A 16,069-nucleotide genomic window follows, 5' to 3' on the forward strand; every position below is an offset into this window, starting at 1 on the left:
TCAACGGTAGGTTATTTTGAAGTTACCAAATGACAGCTGGTGTCACTTTTTGAGTCGCACAGCTCCAACTTCCGACGTGAACGACGTGCATGACAGCTGTTTGAAGCTGTGTTGCTATTGCATATTAAAACTGTCTAACATCGATAATTTCGTGGTGCAAGATATTTAGATTGTTATTAATATGGTAACGAAACATCCCGCCCACCAAAATGCCTATGGTATTTTCTGGTTATAAAAGGAAATAAAAATAAACAGACATAGAACTGAAGAAAGAAAACTATTAATTGATTTACTTATACTTTAAACTTAAAAACTAGTGTAGAAGTTAAACGAATTAAGTTATTGTTCAATGGGTAGAGGACATAATTTGACTAAAGGTCGTTGAATCTGTTGGCTCGTTGCGGTTTTTAGAATTGCAATACGAGCTACTCCATCAGCACCGGAAATAAGATTTGTAACTCGGCCGAGAGGCCAGTGCAATGGCGACCTGTTTTCGTCTTTGATAATCACCATCGACCCTATATTTAATGGTTTAGAATCCTTGGTCCACTTTGCGCGTTGTGTAAGTGAATTTAGATATTCATGTTTCCATCTGGACCAGAAATTTTGATGAAACGATTGTAACAGCTGCCAACGATTAAGCCGATTTATATTAACGTTTGTAAGATCCTGATCGGGGACAGCAGTCAGAGGCTCCAATGTTAGAAAATGGCCGGGAGTTAACGCCGAAAGATCGTTGGGATCAGAGCTGATCGAGCATAACGGCCTTGAATTTAAAACGGCTTCGATTTGAGTGAATAGTGTTGTGAGCTCCTCAAATGTCAAGACCTGATCACCGATGACGCGGTATAAGTGAGACTTAGCAGCCTTTATTTGAATCTCCCATACTCCTCCAAAATGAGGTGCGGAAGGTGGATAAAACTTGAATTCAATTTTTTCCGCATTTGACGCCTGCTCCATAAGGGATGAGAGCTGGTTACGAGTGCCAATAAAATTAGTTCCGCAGTCAGCGTGAATGACATTACATCGACCTCGGCGTGCCACAAAACGCCTTAGAGTAGCAATAAATCCATTGGTCGATAATGTTGAAACTACCTCCAAATGGACTGCCTTAGTTGCTAAGCAGATAAACAGACATAAATATGCTTTGTCAATTTTAGCACCGCGGTGAGGACCGAGTTTGATGCGAAACGGTCCTCCGAAGTCAACACCCACAATCGAGAATGCTTTCACTTGATTAACGCGAAAAGACGGAAGATCGCTCATAGGCGGTTGAACGGGCTTTGGGTTTGTCCGATAGCAATGCACGCATTTGGATAAACAGTTACGGATTGCTCGTTTAGCAGAAATAATCCAAAACTGCTGTAGGAGAAGAAAATGAGTAGTGTTTATGCCGGGATGACAATAATTACGGTGAATAAATTCGATAATCAAAAATGTTAGTTGGTGATTTGTGGGTAAAAAGGCTGGGTGTTTCTTTTCGTATTCCAACCCTGACCGTGAAATCCTGCCGCCCACCCTGAGAACGCCTTGTTCATCAAGAAAGGGGTTGAGTTTCCGAAATGGTTTAAGAAGCGGTTTATTAGACTTTATGTTTAAAATTTCTGTTTTAAATTCATGGTTCTGTACATACTTGACAATTTGCATTAATGCTGTATGTCGTTCCACGTTATTAAGAAATTTATTACGATTTGCATGAAGTGGGCTGTGCGAATTATTGATAAAACGGTTTATATAGCTTAGAACGTTAATGAGTTTTGGCAAAGTAGAGTGACGACTAATCAAGTCGTCAAACACGGTAGGTTCATCGATCCTTTCGCTGTTGTGTAATTCAGTAACTAAAGCAACCAATTTCCGTGCTTCCATGTTAACAATCACTCCTTCATCGGGGGATGTTGTTCCTAAACTGGATGGCCAGGAGTCGCGATCTTGTGATAACCACTGCGGCCCCGTCCACCATAACGAATTATGTAAAATTTCATTAGGAAATTGACCCCTTGAACAAATGTCTGCAGGATTGTCACCTGACAATATGTGATGCCAACATTCTATAGTAGTGATACTCTGTATGTGACTGACGCGATTTGCAACAAATGTAGCCCACCGGGTGGCAGGAGAACGCAACCACGACAAGACTACAGTTGAGTCTGACCAGAAATAAGTCGCATCAAATGAAATACGAGAAAGGTAAGAATCGCGAACGAATAGGTATAGATCCGATAAAAGCACGGCTGCGCAAAGCTCCAATCGAGGTAGTGATATACGTTTCAAAGGGACTACCCTCGCCTTTGAGCACACTAGAAACACGCGAACCTGACCTTTCGCATCTGTTACTCTTAAGAAGATCACGGCACCGTATGCTGTCTCGGAACTATCGGCAAAACCATGTAATTCGTATGATCGGACGTTTTCACAAGTTATCTTGCGTGGGATTCTAAGTTGAGATAATTGTAATAGTTGAGTTTGATATGTATTCCAAGCTCGAATTACCTCGTCGGGTGGGGTTTGATCCCAACCAATGCCCAGGATCCACAGTTTTTGTATAAGAGATTTAGCATGTATAGTTACCGGGGATAGGAAACCGAGGGGATCGAATATTCTAGCCAATTCACTTAAGATTGATCGTTTTGTGCAAATCCGGTCTATCGCTTTAATTTCAAAGAGAAAGGAATCTGATGTCGGGTCCCATTTCAAACCTAGAACCTTTAAGGTTTTTGAATCGGATTCGTCAAGTGAGACGGTGCCGGTTAAACAGACTTCTGCTGGAAGGTCGGACAAAAGTTCTGACTTATTACTGACCCATTTTCTTAGTTGGAAACATCCTCGATTGAAGAGGGCAATAATTTGTGATTTTGCTTGTTGCGCGTCCTCCAGCGAGGCGCACCCTGTAACCACGTCATCAACATAAACGTCCGATAATAGTATCCGTTTTGCGATTGGATAGGACTCTCCCTCGTCTTCGGCAAGTCGTTGCAACGACCGACATGCGAGAAAAGGAGAAGAAGCTACACCATATGTCACGGTATTTAGGCGATACTCTTTGAGAGGTTCATGAGGTGAAGCTCGCCAGAATATGCGTTGATAGTCGCGATGATTCGGAGCAATTAAAATTTGTCGGTACATCTGACGGACGTCAGCCATGAACACGATGTTATGTTCGCGGAAGCGCAAAAGTATTTCGAGAATATTAGGTTGCAGTTTTGGGCCAATAAGTTGCGTATCGTTTAGCGAGCGCGAATTAAAATCCTTGGCCGACGCATCAAAAACGACACGGAGTCGCGTGGTCGCAGAATCAGGGCGTAATACACTATGGTGGGGGATATAGTATTTTCCCTTTTCCATTTCGTCAGCAGGAACTAGCGACATATGTCCGTTTTTGATATAATCAGACATAAAGTCTAAATATTGGCTATGTAAATCTGAATCTCGCGATAGTCTACGTTCTATAGCATGGAATCTTCTTAGTGCCACGTCACGGGATCCAATAAAACTTGGTTCAGAGTCGTCTTTAAACGGTAAGCATAATATGTACCGTCCACTGTCATCACGCGTGTGATCCGATATAAATTTTTGCTCACAAAGCGATTCCTCTGGAGTCCAGATTGGCGTTTTGGGCAAAGAATCCAATTCCCAAAAACGCTGTACTAATGAATTTAATTCACAGTCTGTTTCTAGCGTTTGTAGCATCGTCGTTGTAGCTATGCGTGTTTTGCCCAAAAGTAGCCAACCGAAAATTGAATTGAACGCAGTAGGTTGACTCGGACCTCCTTTAATTTGTTGATTAAGTAACGAGTCAGCGAATACATCTGCAGCAAACAGAAGATCGATGGATCCCGGAATATCAAAACCAGGATCAGCTAAAGGCAATGCTTTAATATGAGACCAACCAGATGTATTTAGATTTGCGATAGGTTGATCGCCACATATCTTCGATAATACGTGTAGGTCTAAAATGAATACTGGTTTATCATTAGTACCGATATGACAAGTTACGTCTCCCAAAATTGAGGCGGCAGCTTCACCAAGCCCGCTTACACACCCAGTAGTCTTAGAGCATTTTAAGTTTAAACGCGATACTGCAGACTCAGTTATAAAATTGCTTTGGCTACCTGTATCAAACAACGCACGAAAAGACTGCATTTCACCGTTAGCATCCTGTACTTGAACGATAGCAGTCGCTAATAACACGGTTGTATTAGATTGGGATCTAGACACCAAAGACGATGCAGTTTTCTGACTTGATTCGGTAGGCACCTCACGGTGAAGCAAGGAATGGTGCTTTCGCTTGCAGGTGCGACAGGAGAAATTGCTAGTACATGATTTTAATTGGTGAGAGCTCTTTAAGCAATTGTAACACCAGTTTCTGTCAGTTGCAATTTTCATACGCTCATCGATGGTTTTTTGCAGGAATTTCGGACACGACGAAATGCTGTGTGAATCGTTACAAAATGAACAGGTTGCAGAACGCGAAATAATAAGTCTAGCTTCCGGTTTCCCTACATCCGCGGCGACAAGTGTATTCGACGTTCTCAAAAATTTAGGTTGAGCCGGCGAAAAGGAAACCTTGTGCGTAGGCCTTTGCAGTTGAGTTTGCTCAGAAAAGTGTGTGTCACGCAGTAAGGCCTCGCATTTCGAGTGTAAGAATTGTTTAAGTTGAACATATGAGGGTAGTTCGGTACTGGAATGCTTTTCTTCAAAATCCCGACGCGTATTCATGTCCAATTTCGATAAAATATGATAAACCAATACAAAATCCCACTGACTAACCGGTAAGTTAACCGATTTTAAAATACATAAATTCTCTTCGAATAAATCGAGTGATTTTCGAAACTCGTTTGGATTTTTAAAATTAAAGTTAATATTTAAAATATCTTTCCAACATGTGAAGGCTAACTCGCGTTTACATTTATATCGTGCGACAAGAGCATCGTATGCATCGCAGTAATATTCACTACTAAGCGGGAACGTTTTTACTACTGTCATAGCATCACCGCTAAGCGAAGATACTAAATAATGGAACTTTTCAGAGTTGCTGAGCGACGTGGAGTTATGTATCAACGCGTTAAAAGTATCGAAATATTCAGGAAAACGTTTAACGTCTCCATCGAAAGTAGGAAGCTGTATTTTCGGTAACCGCACATTCGAAAACGAGCTACGTCGCGACGGAGAAGTTGGTTCATTATTGTTTAAGCCACGGTAAATCGATATAACCTTGTAGTACATTTCATCAAAACGTTCTTGAAGCTCAGATTCATCGTTTTCCGTGTCATCCAGAATTTCCAAAATAGTGTAATGCGCGTTTTCGAAACTAGAAGCGACTCTTTTAATTTCTTGATGGTGTGAATAAAACATTTCTCGCTGGGAGACATCGTTGACCGCTAAAAGACCGATTTCTAATGCCTTACTCAACCGCTTATAAGCGATCGTACGTTGCCTACGTAAGGATGATAAGTCTTGTGCCGTATATTCAATATCGACGGATTTCGATCGCGATTTCTTAGAAAGGCTAGGTTTGCGAGTTGAATGCTTTCTTAAAAGAGACATTATTTGCAAATAATTACGTGTTAATTATGTGTGATGATATTAAAGCATTCAATTCAATTCGTAGTATGAGTACGAAATAGTAAAGTAAGCTATTACTCCATCGAAGGTACAGTATACCACGCAAGTTTTACAACAATTCGTATACAATCGTACGTACGTTACGTCTGAACCTTGTGGTGAACTGTACCTACTCGCGAAGTGGTCGCGAGAATGAGCACGGAAGTATGAACTTTATTTACTAAGCAATAAGGCCGATAGTACGATGAATGTTAAGCGTTAACACGTTGTGCAAGGCGATTCAACTCGTTCGACCTACCCGACACTTTTGATAAAGTAAGCGATGTACTTACTAATTCTTATTTAAAAGGTTTAGGTTTTTTATAAGTACTAGTAGTAAGTAACTTAACCCAAATAGAAATGATGATGTGAAATAAACGTTAAAAGAGTGAATTGTTGTAAGCCGCCTAGAAAATAAACACCGATGATTTGAAGTGATTGCTTATTTGATCTTACAAGAATTCACTATTATACATTAGATACGATAAAGTCCCTGTTCGATATGTTTCAGTCTATGTAGGTATTATCGGTATGTAAGTTATTGAAGTTGAGAGGAGATAATTATCGCCACAATGAGTTGTTTTGAATGACCTAATTTACGATACGATTGACCAGAAATACCATACACAAATTGATCGTTAAATAAAAGTAGAAATCCCTGGTTTCGGCACCAAATAATGTAGCAACTCGCACCTGGTGGCCTGTGCTACAGTGGGAATTCAGACCCCTAATTTTGAATCTGACGATGACGATGTTAGACGATTCGAATAGGCAACAACAATACAATGCACGTACGTACCTTGGACTGCTGCTTGCACTCGCTGATCTTCCACCAGATACAGGGACCTTTCGATAGATGCGATGATTTTTGTGTTTCGTTCACGCGCGACGTGTTCGTTTCAACGGTAGGTTATTTTGAAGTTACCAAATGACAGCTGGTGTCACTTTTTGAGTCGCACAGCTCCAACTTCCGACGAGAACGACGTGCATGACAGCTGTTTGAAGCTGTGTTGCTATTGCATATTAAAACTGTCTAACATCGATAATTTCGTGGTGCAAGATATTTAGATTGTTATTAATATGGTAACGAAACAAACGGTTACATATTATATGTATGATCGCTTCATAAGTGCCTGTGATAGGTCTATATAAACAAAACTCTTTTGAATTTGACCGCTAAATCGCTTGGCAATGTCAATAGGGTGGTAACTACCCACGGCCGAAACTCCCTCCAGAACATTTATAACTACATCGATCCCAGGTGCATAGTTCACTCGACCGCATGATGTTTAGGTACATAGGCATTTCTACGCAGTTCGCTCACCTCGTACCTACGCAGTTTGTAATACAAGCGTGAACCCGCAGACGGTTTCGAACGCATGAGTGCCTTCATTTGATCAACTCGGTTAACTAATTATTGGCAAAATCAATATCATACCTATCTAACTATTAGCATATAACCCTTGAAGAAATTCCCTATCTTTGTCCAAGAACGGTGAAGACAAAGTAACTTCTTCTTCTTCTCAATCGGTTCGCTCTTGTCACAGCGGTCATGGTCGTCACTTAAGTGTTGTGGCACGCTTGACTATGTGTCGCCACTCCGGATCCGCCACTCTGGCAGCTGCCTTTCTTGCACACTCATTTAAGGAGCAGCCTTTATTTGATCGGTCAATCTCATAGGTGATCTGGTGCCCTCGATTCTTCCTTGGACAACCAGTCGTTCAATGGAGTCATTGTCTCTTCTTGATACGTGACCAAAGAAAGTGAGAATACGAGCCTGTACTATGGAGGATAGACGTTGCGTGATGTAGAGTTCTTAAAATGCAATGCTGTTATATGGAATGCGTATGAAATAATTTACATTAACATGATAGACAAAATTCAAAAAAAGTTTATGCGGTGGCTTCATAGGAAACAGTTTGAGATATCCCACAATATATCCAAGTATCTTTCTTCTTGGTATGGAGGAATAAGACCGGTTGGAACTGGAGCGTACTGGAGCAACGCTACAGTGATCAATCTAGTCCAGGGCAAAACAAGTGATTCCTTTATGTTAGGGTCGATAGGTTTGCATGTACCGGATGGCTATGCCAGTGCGCGACGTCGTCATTTGGTATTTTTACCATGCTGCAGAACTAAATTGAACTCATAGTAATTCCGAACTGGACATATTTCACACCCCGCCTCTTCAGCCCCAAAAGCAAATTAGAATGTTTTGTTTATTTTGTATTATTATTGAATTTTTGGTTATTGGTATTATTATTGTTTTTTTTTTAATTCTTAATTTTATATATCTTATTTCTATGTTTTAATTTAATTATTTTTTTTTGTAATTATTACTTGTTGTTACATTCTTTAAATGCCCCGGAGAGCCGAATTGAGCAACTGTAATGTCTTCACGGGGTGCGTTGATAAATAAATAAATAAAGAATGGACTTGTTTGTGCGGAATGCATTCCAAGTCATTCTTAACATTCTTCTCCAGCGCCACATCTCAAGGACTCTTCTTCTTCTCACTCTCCCGCAGCGTCCACGTTTCCGAAGCATAGAGGAATATTGGGAACACAAGCGCTGGCTAACTAGCCAGATTTAACCTCGTAGACTAGATTAAGTATTAGTAGCTTTTTGTGGAGCACGTCCAGAGTGCTATCGCTATGCTTACATCTGCCGCCAAGCAGAATATCTGTGTTTAGATCTCAAGGGCGCAGTTGCCGTTGTAATTGCGGGAACACGAAGCTTAACACACACAGGGCGGCATTTTCCGAGACGTGTTCCTTGCATGCCGTGCCAAAAAAAAAAAAAAAAATTTTTTTGGGAAAGTGTCGAAGTGTTCTTCCCGGGACGTGCCCAAAAGGCGTCGTACACGGGAGGCACCGGTGCGTTCTTAGGAGATCCCGGAGCCTCCCTTCATGTGATGAGGCCGGCAACCGAGGGGGTTTTAGTGGGTAGAAATCCCACATAACCCCATTATTTACAATTCGGGTATCTCGTAATCAGGAGATTTCCCCCCCGTCAACAAAAAAAAAAAAAAAGGCGGCATTTTCCGAGACGTGTTCCTTGCATGCCCTGCCAAGTGTTGCTATTTTTGATGATGATGAATATAGGAGTAAAATGTATCTTATTGCATTGTGTTAAAATTTGCCTTAAATTCTTTAGCTCTGGTTTTTGACAGAGAATTTGTAAAACAAACATCAGAAGTACCTACTGAATTTGCGAATCTAAAACGGGTAACAATAGGTCAATTTTACTTTAACGATATAGAGTTTCGATACTCGAAAACGACTCTATATTTGTGAGCGCACTTATTTTCTATTAAGTAGTAAAACATGTTATTTTTTTATTTAAAATATAAAATGTAAAATTATGTTGGAAAAAAACAACTTCTGAATTTCTTGCTTCTTCTTATTGCTATAAACAGACATACTTGACGTTCCAAAAGCGCTTAAGGCGTACTTGAAATAAATGAATTTTTGAATATTTTTTTAAAGGGAGAGAAAAAATAAAACAGTCGATTATCTAATAATAAATCTCGACATTTATTTTACACGATTAAAATATATAACAGTATCATTATATCACGTACACATTTTTTTTGTGGTCTCGAGTGTATATTTGAATAGCGTATATACTCCTTTCATTACATAACACACAAAAAGCTATCGGAAAACTAACTAGTAGGTACTTAGTATCCTCTAACGCGTATTCACAAACATCAGTGTGTTTACATTGGTCGATAGGAAAAGGAGTACAAGCGAGAAATTTCTCAAATGCATTCCTCTTTTTTTTTAAATGTAGTTTACAAAATGGCTGAGTTTTTTTTTTCATTTTCCTTGACACTCTATGCTTGCCATTATGCGACCTGCGGGGATTCCCCACATATTATGGTGACCATGCATATAAACAGACCAAGCTATCGACCAATGGAAATTTCAGCTTTTATAATATTTCTTTCAGCTTAAATTTTCGCCATGAAGGTACATCCGTCAAATCAAGAGTGATAGGCATCTTCTAGGCAAGCGCGTTCCACTTTAGGCTGCATCATCACTTACCATCAGGTGTGTTTGCACTTAAGCGCTTGTCTATAAACATAAAAAAATAAGAAAATGCCGCTTCTTAGATCGACCAATAATATTTCTGGTACTGATGAAAATGTTATTACTCTGAGTACTTGTTTTTGTTTTCTAATACAGTCTTACCCCAGTAATAAAATAAAAGTTTCTCACAGTGTGTCTGTTCACACAGTGAATTCCAACATCCATCAAGATAGTGATATTTGTGAATACGAGTAAATGTTATTTTACATAGACTGCCTTGGGGAACAGCAAAATGAGTTGACATATGAAAAAAGGTAGTGCATTTAAAACCGTACACCTCAGTCATCTATTTTTTTTTTAGCCAACAGATCACTTAAATTATAGTGACACTACCACCCATGAAATAACCTAAAATCTTAGTCTGGAGCGAGTACCGTAGATGGTAGAACATGCTTAGAATGAAATAAAGTAGTCTTGAATGCCAGGAATTCAGACGGTTGAAATGAAAATAGTATCTATAAAAAAGGCAAACACTTGCATCTGTCCGTGTGTTCTATGTTTTATAGGTTATATTATGACGTCATGAGAAATTCTACATGGCGGACGCAAAAAATACACATACAAATACAAAATATGAAAGCACTTTTGTAGCCATAGTTTGCATCTGTAGATATCAAAAATAGCAAAAACGTTTCATTTGACGCCCTAGTTGTTAGTAACCAAGCAAAAAATACCTAATTACCTACATTTAATGCAAAAATAAGTCTTATTTCAATGCAGTACAACTTTGTTTTGAATGCAATACGTTCTGTTTTCACTGCAAGACGGTCTATGTGAAGTGACACTTTGTGGGTAGATACAAAATTAAACATAATTATGCAAACTTTACAAAATGTACATACAATTTTTTTTTTTTATTTATTTATTATCATTATTTATTCATTTATTTATTAAACCTAAAAACTTACACCGTTGGATATAAAAAAGTTATGGAATCTTTATTTTTATTTATTAATCATTAATTAATAATCTATATTTAACACGGTTAGTGATAGCCAGAGACAAATAGCATAACCCTTTTTTCTAATGCTAATATTATTTTAATAAAATATATTGTCAAAAATGTTTTGTTATATATCTATGGTCGATTAGTAGAATAGATTAGTTTGTTACAGATAACATTAAAAAAAGTTATACTTTTGCTGAGTCTAGTATGAGGGTGCCATCTAGTGGCAATACTGTTTCCAAGTATTGTAAATAGATGACGCTTTTTAGATTTCATACAAATCGTAGTTATCCATCACGCGATGAAATAGGCAGAGAATCTCGCACTAGGCATTCAGGGCAAGTTTGAAACCCTCGTGACTTTAGTTTTAAGGATTATTTTTTAATGAACGATCCATAAGGTCTATGTAAGGATTTGAACATTAGGATAGTTTTAAATCTACAATGGTAATTGTACATGGATTCTAATATGCTAAATAATATAATATTTCCCTTCGAGAATAACCTAACAGTCTTCTCGATACAACACAATCTATTCTACTAGTCATCTTTTTAAGTCATAACGACTTACTTCCGTATTCTATATTCAATCTTTATTTAACCTTTTTTATACAACAGACTTACGCCAGAACAAAATAAAATTTATTGAAATAGTGTTAAAGCTCAAATTCGTTTACACTTCTACCAGCGCTTTTGGTGGTTGGTTTTAAAGTAAAACGCAGACGTACAGAATATTCGACTCTAACACCAGTTAATTAGGTGCATTTTACTTTGAAGTTTCTTAATTTTTCGATACTCAATAAAAATTTCAATAATAAGCAAAGGTTTTCTTTTTTAGACAAACGGCAACGTTGCTAAGTAATAAATGTATAATGTCTTACAACGTAAACTTTTTTTTTCATTACAATGTAAGGATCAATAATATGAAAAACTTATAAATATATTATTTAAGTTTATAGATGAGTATGAAAATATATAGATAACAGTAGATAGATTAAATAAATAAATATACTACGACAATACACATATCGCCACCTAGCCCCAAAGTAAGCGTAGCTTGTGTTATGGGTACTAAGATGACTGATGAATATTTTTATGAATAATATACATAAATACTTTAAAATATATATATAAACACCCAGACACTGAAAAATATTCATGCTCATCACACAAACATTTTCCAGTTGTGGGAATCGAACCCACGGCCTTGGATCCAGAAAGCAGGGTCGCTGCAAACTGCGCCAATCGGCCGGCAGATTGAATATAGAAAGTGGATATAATAATATTAAGTCAATAGTAATTTTCTCTAATCAACTCTCAGCTCGGAAAAAGTTATGCTAATTTCCAAGCCATATTGAAAATATAAATTTAATAGTAACTATTAAAATATAAAAAACTTTTTGAACGTCAATACTAATACAGTAAATTCAGTTTTGATTACGTTTCCGCTGTTCAAATTGTAACCATCAACAAAAGTGCCCGCCAACCTGTACTGGGACAGCGTGGTAGGTGTCTAGCTCTGTGCCCTTCTAATTATTTCTCTAGTATTTCAACAGTTGATTTAAAATAAGGATGATGATACAAGTGGGTTATAAAATTCTATTCGATTTAAAATTATTGAGCAATAATGGATTATAGACTAGAGTAGACAAAACGCCAAAACTAAAGAATTTATGCCTTTAAGCGATTTTCTTCAAAGACAAATTTAGTTGAGTAGAGGTAGCCATTTTAATATTTATTAACTGATGTGAAACATATAATATGATAAAGTACTACTTATTTATTCTATATCTATTATTTGCAAAAGTTACTTATTGAAATAATTCGGCCATATCAATTATTAAGAAAATTGATATAAATTAATATTTACTTTGCCATAAACCGTAATTTATTTCTTTTAAAAAATTATTTATTCTAAATTGAATATTAGCACTAAGCCGCAATATTTAAAATTAAGTGGCACGACTCGCTGATGCACATAATATAACTTGCAGCCCAGCGGACCACAAATCGTAGCCCAACAACTTGCATAGCGATTGTCGACTCTAGTACTATACCTTACAACGCAATGTACATTTGCAAATTTACAAGTAAAGATAAAGATTAAATATGTGCACCATATTTGTTTAGAAAGAGATCCAAATATTAAAAGAGAGAAAGACTAGAGACATACATCACTATACAGTTTAAAGTGGAGTAAGGTTTACTGCGTATTTGAGCAGCCTTAGTACTTATATTCGTAAAGTTCTATTCGATTATCGAAACACTCGGATTTAAGTTAAATAAATTACCTTTGATTGACGTACCTACATAAGATAGGTAAATTTAAGGTCACTCAATTTAAAGTCGCATAAACTGTGTTACTCATTTTTTTTTTGTACAAACGTCCAGTTTTGAACGGTTTTAAGCTGTACATCAAGGAAAATAACATTCATTATACCTCAACTTTACATTGTTTAGATACTTGAAAACATCTGTACGATAAAGAACTCAAGAACGCTGATCAGTATGCAAAAGCAGATAAAGGTGCGAATTCTACTGTAGACAAATCTCTGAGTAAAAAACTTTGTGACAAAAATTAAAATAAAAATGGAGAGGGATAGCACTATTTTTAAGCCTGCCAATTTAGGTTATATTATAATCTATTTTTTTCACCTTTTTTATAATATAAACAAACTTTTAGTTATTCCTTAATGTAAAAATAAGTAATAACAAAACTTGTTATTACTTATATTTAGATCTATTTTTAGTTATTACCAAACACAACAAAACATTGTGTACCTAATAACAATAAACAATAAACAATAAGTAAAGTATGTTTAATGATATTTCATTAAACATACTTTATTATTATTAAAAACTTACGTGAGAATTTCTTTTTATTTACACGCACTTCATTTTTCCATTTTGAAAACATAACACTAAAAAGTCATGAAAAAAAAGAGTATAGTATAGAGAGTATCTAGTAATACCTATGTCTAATAGGTGTTCGTCAGTCAATTAATGGTGCCAATTATTTTGCATACTAATATCTTAGCTCTAAGTTGACAGGTCTAAAAGTAGGTGAAAAGTAGCAGTGTGTAAATAACAAATCTCCCTGTAGAAAAAGATCCATTAATTTATTTGTCCATGAAATTATCTAACATTGTGTACATAGTACAACACTAAAGTAGACTATTTTTAGACCTAATAATGTACTTTGGTTTAGTTTAGGTAATATTATTATTTAGTTTAGAAAAATGCGTACCACACTAAAGTTGTGCTACTTTTATACCAAATTTTAATTTAGCTAAGATATGGTGTATATCAATAAAGTAGCGATACTTTAAGACTGTCAATTTCGTTTCGTTTAGAAATTTGTGTACAACAGTATAGGCAACAATACCAATGTCTTTCAAAGATGTTTCTTATCTATGTATTAAAATCAGCCTGACTCTGCTAGTTTGTAATAAGAAAGAGCGTGTAGGAAAAATAGTACGATATATATTTTTTGATAATAGAGAAAGCTAGAGAATATAAAAAAGATTTGGTACAGATAATATGGAATTTGAATAGACTATGGCTATAAGATTATTCTGTTTGTATACAAAAGCCTAATTTCGGAACATTTATATTTAAATTTGCTGCGGATGAACTATATTTTTTTTTATGTTTTCAGTCATGGCTCTCACTTGTAGCTTAATACCATCGCTTTGAGCAAAAACACTTTTTATGACATACATTGACGTCCTAGAAATATACACAAAAAAACTGTGAACAATATTTATTAATTTAATACTGATTTGAGGTAGTAAGCCGCCAGATTTGTGAATTATAAGAGCAACCCCCGAGACTAGACATGAGCCGAATCAAAAACTATAGATTTTGAATTGATCATTAGAACATAGTACCTGATCAAGAATTTTATTATTTTTCTTAGCATTTTTACCTACACTCAGAGGAATTATCAATTTAATAAATTTAAAACGCATATAAAAATTTTCGGAACAGACAAAATTTGAACCTGCGACTCTCTGGCAATCGGGGCCTGAGCACTTTTTCTAATTAAGCTAGGGCTCTCCTACCGTCGATGCCGAAATTAGTATATGCCTTTTACATCAGTCTTATAGCGACTGTAGCGTCATCTAGTAGGAAACGTTGCAGTATCTATCTACTTTTTAAAAGGTCCATATTACAATGAGACTCGTTCACAATGCAAAAGTTTCGTGACGCATCATATGAATAATGTACAAATTGGTGCCAATTCTGCTGTAAATAAATTAAAACAAAACTAAATTGACAAATCTAACTATTGAGCTATCCTTTTCCACAGCAAAAACTACATAACGACCTGTCATTTTAGTTCAGTATATATTTTCGGAACTAAATTGACAGTAATTTTTAAATATGCACACCAGAAACGGCACGAATGTACAACGTGGACAAAGAAACAAAATGTATAGACAATTTTTTTTGTTGATGATTACACAAATACAAAATATCCAATCAGCTACCTTATAGTGTTACTTTTCCGACAGATTATCAACTTGTCGTCCCCATACATCACACAGTCGTATATTCTGTATAGAGGTAACCGGTTAGCAATCGATAGAAGAGTTACATTATCAAAGCGAACCTAGTGTATGTTAACCTTAACAAACGTAACGCTGGAGTTAATTGAACCTGTCAATTTTGTGTAGGGTTGTCAAAATGAATTGCATCGCTCAAAAAGCGTTTCAAATCGTTTGAATTACGCTCGTCAAATTATAATACGAAATATTTCAATATCACAGGCAGACATTCAAATTTTATTTATTTATATGTATAGATCGAAACGTCCGGTGGTCAATACACAATAATGAATTAACGCTAACGCAGCCGTCGTTGCGTTTGTTAACTTCAAAAATAACACTCATTGAGCCTAACATGCGCGCCACGAGATAATTTTGTCGACCATTTTCTCGCCAGAAAAACGAGAAAAATAGGTAGAGATAATGATTAACTGGTAGCACGCATACAACAACGAACTATCAATTAGAGAGCTACATCACCAAAACTGACTTAACACGAAAAAGTTTTAACATCAGTCAATATTGAAAAAAAATACATTATTTATATTAATAATTAATAATATGTAACAGCTTATAGTCTACTAGGGAGTTAATATGGAATTATATATCACAAAGTTCAGAAAAAAAAACAAGAAATAGCCAGAGCACACCGGTGCGACTGGACGCGGCGTAGCATTTTAGTCTTCTCTGGTGTGCGATGGCCTTTACCTATTCCTTTTTTAAATTAATGATTTATTTTTTTAAAATAACTATGGGAAAGTCACTTTGGTTATTAAAGTATTAAAAATATGGCAAAGGGCTGTCAAAACTTTTTTTTTTCCAAACTTAAGATTTGGTATTTTATGTTTATGTGATATTAAATTGTTATTCAGTACCGTAG

The 16,069-nt window shown here is 36.3% G+C and overlaps 1 protein-coding gene across 1 annotated transcript; it reads right to left on the minus strand.

Moving 5' to 3' along the window:
* Nucleotides 1-1,262: 1,262 nt before the first annotated feature.
* Nucleotides 1,263-5,352, minus strand: LOC120634101. The gene is made up of 3 exons (XM_039904494.1): nt 4,881-5,352; nt 1,796-3,947; nt 1,263-1,362 (listed from the first exon to the last, which is right to left on the minus strand). Exons 1-3 carry the CDS (start codon nt 5,350-5,352, stop codon nt 1,263-1,265), a joined length of 2,724 nt encoding a protein of 907 aa, XP_039760428.1.
* Nucleotides 5,353-16,069: the final 10,717 nt, after the last annotated feature.

This window comes from Pararge aegeria, chromosome 23 (assembly GCF_905163445.1).
Source record: "Pararge aegeria chromosome 23, ilParAegt1.1, whole genome shotgun sequence".
Lineage (NCBI taxonomy): Eukaryota > Metazoa > Arthropoda > Insecta > Lepidoptera > Nymphalidae > Pararge > Pararge aegeria.

Coding starts and splice junctions, on each gene's coding strand:
- LOC120634101 (XM_039904494.1), bottom strand. CDS start 5,352: ATGTTTTATTCACACCATCAAGAAATTAAAAGAGTCGCTTCTAGTTTC. Junction 3,948..4,880: donor ACGCGAGTTAGCCTTCACAT/GTTGGAAAGATA, acceptor TATTCATTTTAG/ACCTACACGTATTATCGAAG. Junction 1,363..1,795: donor AGGATCGATGAACCTACCGT/GTTTGACGACTT, acceptor CTTCTCCTACAG/CAGTTTTGGATTATTTCTGC.